The 7,688-nt window shown below is 47.8% G+C and overlaps 2 protein-coding genes across 2 annotated transcripts; both read right to left on the minus strand.

Moving 5' to 3' along the window:
* Positions 1 to 587: 587 nt before the first annotated feature.
* On the minus strand, positions 588 to 3,848 carry TEOVI_000024200 (WD domain, G-beta repeat, putative; the record flags this gene model as incomplete). Its single annotated transcript, XM_067221288.1, has 1 exon — positions 588 to 3,848. The coding sequence occupies one exon, from the start codon at positions 3,846 to 3,848 to the stop codon at positions 588 to 590; it is 3,261 nt and encodes a 1,086-aa protein (XP_067077389.1).
* A 1,274-nt stretch (positions 3,849 to 5,122) lies between these two features.
* On the minus strand, positions 5,123 to 7,459 carry TEOVI_000024300 (uncharacterized protein; the record flags this gene model as incomplete). Its single annotated transcript, XM_067221289.1, has 1 exon — positions 5,123 to 7,459. One exon carries the CDS (start codon positions 7,457 to 7,459, stop codon positions 5,123 to 5,125), a length of 2,337 nt encoding a protein of 778 aa, XP_067077390.1.
* Between the last annotated feature and the right edge of the window lie 229 nt (positions 7,460 to 7,688).

Here is a 7,688-nt window from a genome sequence, read left to right on the forward strand (position 1 = left end):
TTGTCATCCGCATACGGCTTCCACTCTGTCCTTACAACGCACCGACTACCAAAAATTGGAGGGTAAAACTGTGAACGTAAAACAGAAGGTACATGGAATACTGGAATAACTAACTCCTACGGATAGAAGGGGAAAACACAAATAAATTACCTTCGTCTTTCAAACACTGCCAGAGCAGTCGGTGTTGATAAAAAGAGAAACACGGCAACACACATGTCGAAACCAAACAAGATTTTTTTCTTTGAAGAACCCCTCTCATTGCGTCCATCAAAAGAGGGATCAACACCGAACTCACTGCAACTCCTAAGCAAGCCACTTTAGAAACAAGCCCACACTCACTCATGCCTGTCGGCGACTTATCCTTTTCACCATGACGCGCACAACGGCGACTTCAAAACTAGCATCTGAACGCGGAGTACCGCAAGGCGATTGAAACGGATGAAATATCATGTAAAATAGATTCCTACATACCATACTTTAACTGGACTAGGTGTTCAAATATATGTATATAGTACATGCCTCAACACTAAGAACAAGAGTCACCTAGAACGTACAAAACTAGGTATAGCAGATGCTGCTGAGCTTTCTCAACTCAATGTTATATTAATGCCGCGCAACATTCGTACGACCCTTTGTTTAACTTTTTCATTGGGGTGACCGCTCAGTCGCCCTCGCATTTCATTCACTAGTGACTGTAAATAGCTGTCACCAGCCTGATCACGCAGCAATTCGCCATGATCACTGCAACTGCCGCTGCTGAGAACATCTTCCCCAGAAACCACCCCACGCTGAGACAAGACTAAAATACGTATTTTCAGTGCCATGGGAACCAGCAGAGGTGGCAATTCCCCACAGTCAAGCGTTCGCAGCAATTCCGTTCCTCTTCTTTCATACGTCCCTCTACTGCCTGTACCTTGAGGAACAGGAGCCTGTCTCCGACGCTTGCCTCCTAATCGCAGGCACGCACTGTCTACAGATCCCAACGCAGTGATGCATCGGTACTCCGCGTGCCGCTCCAGTTGCTCGACATGGTGAATCGCTGCCTCCGCTTCCCCAAGTGCCATAAAATAGTATGCATAGCATAACTCAGTAACACAGCGGAACATCCAGTATCCCCGGCGTTCCTCCGTGGATGAACAAATGAGCTCTTTTCGCCGTAAGACTACGTCCAAGAGGGTAAGGAAACACCTGATGCGCTGCTTGTTACTAAGGAAGGCATCAAATGTAGGAGGAGCAGCCGGCACATTACCTGACGACTCCGCCTGAGCTACGCCGGATGCATAGTAGAACAAGAAAGATGTATCATCATCGACGTCTGGAGCCTGAGAAGGCGACCAGCCACCATCCACCACTGGAGCTCCTGACGCCACCCCAAAGGTACAGCGGTCCCACCGTGGGATCTGCACACGACCACCACCTGGCAGAGTCCACCTCCTAAAAGTCGTCTTTAGCCCATCCCTCAGCTTGTTAAATACCCGGTGCATATCTTGAAACCAACTCGAGACGGTCCCCATAACATCCGTTCCAGGAATCGCGGCCTCATTCCTGTCATCGCCTGTGCGTTGGCTCGTTGAATCACCGCGTTCCTCCCTTTGTCCTGGACCACCGCCGACAACTGGCAACTCCTCAACTAACGTCCCTTCATCTGCAGCTCTAATATGGCTAATGTGTCGCTCAGTGGCAGGAGTGAGGATAGAAGTGCCAATAACAAGAAATGGATCGTCCTCTCCATTCCCGCTAGCAGAACTAACACCGCTGTCACTTCCCACATGCCTATCAATACTGTCGCCAAGGTTGCTCGTATCCTCCGGTAGAGACATACGGGCAGACGAGAGAGCTGTGGCATCATCAGTGATCATGTCGTCAACATCAACATCACCATCATCTTCGGCCCCCTCAACGACCATGCCGCGTATCCCACTAAAAGCATCAGATTCGGCGGTAGTTGAACTCATCGCACCGTTCGCAAGGAATAAAGGCGGCACAGTACCTATCCCACCAACAACCCGACGGGAGCCAAACACCCAAGTGGCCACTAACTGCCTTGTCAAAAGAATCAAGTCGGTGAGGGACATATGTAGAGCTCTCTCTGCAGCAGCGAACTGCTCCAGTGACGCTTCAACATGCGACCGCGAGAAATTCACGTGCCATATGCGATCCTGTGACTGATATTGCCCTACTTCCTCGTTGGACTCGTCTTCGTAATGAGAGTCAAAATCGTCAACGCTGCCTCCACCATCGTCGTCACTGTCATCACTTACCGTCGTGTTCAGTTCCACCCGCACATCAGTTCGGTCCTCGGTATCTGGTGTGCGGGTTACCAAATTGTCACCAAGGGAGAGAATTTCGGAGAGTCGATCGCCACGAGTGGAGGGGATTTCGCCAAGCAAAATTCGTCGTACAGTGTCTACCACCCCAACGACAGATCTTGAGAAAGTGTCTTCCACCTCCTCACGGTGTTCTATTGACTGAGAAACCCTGCCGTTGAGGGGGCCCAGTACCTTAATAGTATCGTCAATCCCAGACGTCAACAGCCGACCGGTGCGATGGCTGTACAACACAACGTTGACAATGCTAGCATCCCCAGGTGTTGTATGAATAAGTTTCCCATCACTGGTTCGCCAAAAGAACACATTGCCGCTGTCACAACCCGAACAGACAATGCTGTCATCCTCCATGAAGGTAACGTCCTTGAACATAGTTTGTACATTCCTTCGCCCCGACATTTTCACAGCCCCATCCGCCGTGGCAACAGTCAGTTTATCAACCGCTCCCATATCCAAAACCGATGAAAAACCAGTACACGTTGCGTTCCGTGACGCACTCGTCGACACAGCTCTGGAGTACAGGGTTTCCAACCAAGGAACAACGTAGACATGCTCTTCACGGTAGTTAACAGCAAGAGAAGTACCGTTCGCACTAAAAGAAAGTCCGCTTACGCCATTTGACCGACGAACACAAGGTATGGTGATGGCAGCAAAGGCACCAAGCGAGCACATACGCACATCGTGTAAGTACACCGCCTCAGTATTGGTGCCTGAAGCCAAAAGAAACGGCCAACGATCGTGCACTGCCAATGTACGCACCTCCCCTACACTTGGCAGACATGGGTTTCCGTCGGTCGTTCTTTCGCTTTCCAAGCGACGGGTGCGGGTGTCAATTCGGGATATGAACCCATTGAGGTAACCAACGTACGCCGTGTCAGGCCACCACGGAGAAACAGCAATGGAAGAAGCTACTTGGGAATGCCGGCATTTGTAGAACGACTCACCCACTTCTAAATCGGTTACCAACGTACGGCCATCACGTGCACACGACACAACATGGTGATCATTGCCTGGAACAAAAACGGCATGGAATATGTTGGAACTATGCCGGGTACGGTATCGCTGCTTTATTTGCCATTCAAATGTGTCGTACAAACAAAAAGCAAGATCGTCAGACCCCGATAGCAACAACTCACCACTCGCGTTCATCGAAAGAGAATTCACGCAACCATTATGCCCCTCTAACTCACGCCTGAGCCCAAATGAGCGTACAAAACTTTCGCTTGGGGTTTGGGCGCCCTCGGATGCGATAGGGTTGGCTGAATGCTCCATTTCCTCCGGGTTTGCGAACGGATCGCAATGGGATTCCCTTGTCCCATCCAAATGAGTAACGGATTCAATACAACCCCGTAAATTATGCGGCAATTCTTGCTGGTACGCTTCCGCCCTCTGCGTGTGGACCAGAGATCGCAGCGAACCTGTGGAGAACCCCAGCGGCTGCATCCGCCACGCTAAGCGAACGTCATGGCAATAAAGAGGGAGCTGGTCCCTTTTAGTCTGTTTGAATCTCTCGCACTGCATCCGATGTCAAAGCCCAAACACAGGCACTGGCCAATCCTGTTTCAGACTAATATGTGCTATCGAGCAATAATAGTGAAAATTTAGTGCGATTGCCCACCCCCTCAAAGTATATATATATATATAATGGTATGTGTGAATGTATGACGTACAAAGTATTGGTTCCCCCTCACTATGTCCACTGGTCGCCTCTGATTACTGTAGAGCCTTTCCTTGCCCAACCACAAATCCCAATGGATTGCAATTACTTTGTCTTTTTTCTTTTTTTGCCTTCGCTTAGTTTGCCCTTTAGCTGTTTGCACGGGTGGTAAACAAACCGATACCGAAGGTCCCTCCAGAGGGCGAAATAGTGCGCAAGGAAAAGAAATATCAAAAACACAAACGAAACCGCGCAAAAAGCACGCATGCGTTACACGCACACACACAACCACAATTACACGACAGCGTAAACATAAACAGGATGTGTACAAGACCTCAGCAGAATGCATTCACTACAGGTATGCAATGACCAACACCGAATTTCGCCCCTCACCCAACATAATCCTACTGAGGACACAAAACGATATAAACTTCCGAAAATAAAAAAGTACGCCACCAACCAGAAGCATGTGATAGCAAAATTCAGCAGACTCATTTTTCGCAAGATAGTAAGTATAAAGTGACTAAACTATGTAACAATAAAAAAAAAAACAAAATCATTAGTTGCCTAACAGAGTGTTCCTCCAAACACATTCGTAACCTCCTATCTCCCTCCTTTTCTTAATGTAACGAAGGCAGTGTGAGCGCATACACTAGTGTTCGGGGGAAAACATTGGCTGTGACTAAGTGCTTCTTCAAGATTCGCGCCCCCGTAACCAATATGGCAGACAAGCCACATGAGCAACGGAGTATTTATTCAACCCTGAGGCTCGCCACTTTATTCCTTTCTCATATACTTCACCAACGGTCACCCCGCACACGGACGCATGCATGCTCGCTACCCCAAGTAGTGATGGCTCAAATCCCCTTTCCACTTCCCCGATTCTGAGTGCTGCAGAAACTACTGGATCGACCTGTAAAAAGCAAATCATCCATCAATGTGCACATCACTAATAACAAAACAAACCTCGTAAAGTCACCCTTTTCCCTTCCCTTGACCCACACACCCCCAATTGGTGTGTGAAGAGCAGACATGCACATTTCCATCTGTGCAGCATGTATTATCAGGGAGGAAAAAAAGAAAATAAAAAGTACGCCTTCACCAATGGTAAGTTTCCCGCAAATAACTTAACCTCCAACTACACGCTCACAGCGCTGCTGTCACTTGCCGCAACATCACTTCTGGTTTTCTTTTCCCTCGCGCTCACTTCGGTGGCCTCAAGCTGAAGCAGTACTTCTATACTGTCAGTGATGTCCTCCAACACTTCCACTCTCACGTCCTCACGGGTACGGAATGTAAGTAATGTATCCTTTCCACCAATTTTACGGCGCTGGCGCACCCACTGATATTGTGTGATGGACATGGCCAGGTTCAGTGCTATAATCACCAGAAGTATGTATACGACAGTCACAGTATTCGCAAGGAAGGTCGCTAGAGAAAACGAAGAACCCCCGGCGGAAGCAATTGCGGGAACGAGGGCGTCACCGAACATCATGAAGTAAAGTGTCATGAAAGAGTAGTTCACATCGGTGAAGCGACCGTCACTATGTGGTCCAAAGACCATGCAGTAAAACAAAACAAAACCAATGAACATTGGCAGAATACTCAACATACCAAGAAACAGCTTCGAGATGAGACGAAGCATCGCCTGTACATTGAAGTACATTTCGGGGAAATACCGCGATTGCGAAAGAAGATTCACACAAACGAAGAAGGCAGCCACCCCTAATGTCATGTTTTCCACCGCATCAAAAAAACAAGACAACTGTACGCCAAACAGCCTCACAGAAAATAAGGAAACGTATAGCAAAATGAGAAGGTCGGCGACCAGACCAACAAAATGCCATCCATCGCCTCCCTTCTCCTGCAAACGGTGATGCCACTGCTCGTACATATTCATGAAACCAACTGGCCCGGAGTCACGGGCCCCTGGTCGAGACGTTCTGTGCATTATCCACTGATCAGCGTGATGTCGCACCCACCGTTTCAAGCTCTTCACAATAAGCATAGTGACACCACGATCACTGTCTGCCCCATCAATTTCACTCGGAGATGATTCAACATCAGTTCCCTCCGAGTGACATTTCCTGCCTGAACCAACACCTTCTCTGGCCCTAGGAAGTGAATAACCACCTTCACGACTCTTTTCGGCAGCCGCTTCACGTCGAAAAGAAATCGCGGACTTAAGTGCACGGAACCTGATCGCCATATCCAAAAGAGCAAGCAGAAACATTACTGAAGTGAGGAGAAATCGCGGATGAATACGAGGTTGAATATGTTTTGCAGTTGATATAATATTGTATGTGGTCTCAACATAGCCGCCACGGTGGAAGAAGAATTTGACTTCGATCGTCCACTGGTATATAATCATACTAAAACCACTGGTAGATAGAGAACCGTCGGTCAGCTTGGCGATTACTTGTGGGAGTGTCCCACGCAAACGTATACTACGCACATTATCCGTCAATGAAAAGAAAAAAACATCCGCATTAGTGGCCGCGTCGCCCTTAATTTGTCTCCTACAGGGGCTGTAGTATTTCCCAGAGAGGGTACTGAGCCTCGGTGCGCATGCGGTATTTATTCGAATATTGGGTGGGGAATCTAAAACATTACCTGAAGACGTTTCCGCACGCGAGTACCGACTGCTATACTCTTCCTCGCCGTCATTTGTTTTGCTACTTCCATTACTCCAATCCCTATATTCACTGGCAAACGGTCCTAGAGGATCTTCCTCGGTCAATGTCACTGAAAATATTTTTGTATCGGAAGGTCCGATATGCTCTCGTGAACCAAAGGCAAACAATTCCACGTCCATCTTCACGGGTGTCACCGCATTAATCGTGACGGTTTCCGCTTCGCTAGTATCAGCAAGATTATTCATTTCCTTAGTAAGTATTCTATCCATCTCTTCAACACGCTGAGGTGTCTCCCCGTTCAAAATGTATCGAAGGAATTCCGTTCCCTTACCCGTAGCAGCACTCATGTAATAATGATACTTCAGTTCCGCCTCTGCTGCAGCAGCCAACTCGTAAAATGCCGCGACAAAGTCTTCAATTCTCGAGAAAAGGTCCTTGCGGTTATGGACGAAAACGGTGGGGAGACGCACAATATCTCCGCTCTCCTTACCAAGATAATCGTCAGCCAAAAAATGCCCAAGAACTGCTTTGCGTTTCACATAACTCGTTGTGTAGGAAGGCACGTGATATGCTAACGAAAGTACAAGAATACCGACTAGCATAAGCCAACTTACAATAAACCTGTGCGGAAGTGGCCGACCCATGAAGAGAAGGTCGGTAGTGGCGGAACCGATGCTCGCTGAATGCTCACGTCGCACGCCGTCCCTTCCATTCATACGCTCCTCCGCTCCTTTAGAATCACGCCTTGTGTAAAGTAATGGCCGACACATGGCGTCAGATCCTGATGTTGAGTCCACGCCATCAGACCGACTCCATGCGCTTAGCGAAGACCCAAACATAAACACTTCGTTTCGCGCAGCGAATCATGGAAAGAAAGAGAACAATTAGGTGAGGAAATGTAAAATTAAATCGAATGTGTGCTATTAGAGAAAGAGAAAATGACAACAGCAGTGGATATAATCAAAGCTCCATTGACCCGTAACAATAATACCAAGAATAGATTTACCTATTCAAATATGTCTATATAAATATATACCTTGTTAGATATATATATATATATATATATAT

The sequence above is a fragment of the Trypanosoma equiperdum genome, assembly GCF_001457755.1.
Source record: "Trypanosoma equiperdum strain OVI genome assembly, contig: ctg_13, whole genome shotgun sequence".
NCBI lineage: Eukaryota > Euglenozoa > Kinetoplastea > Trypanosomatida > Trypanosomatidae > Trypanosoma > Trypanosoma equiperdum.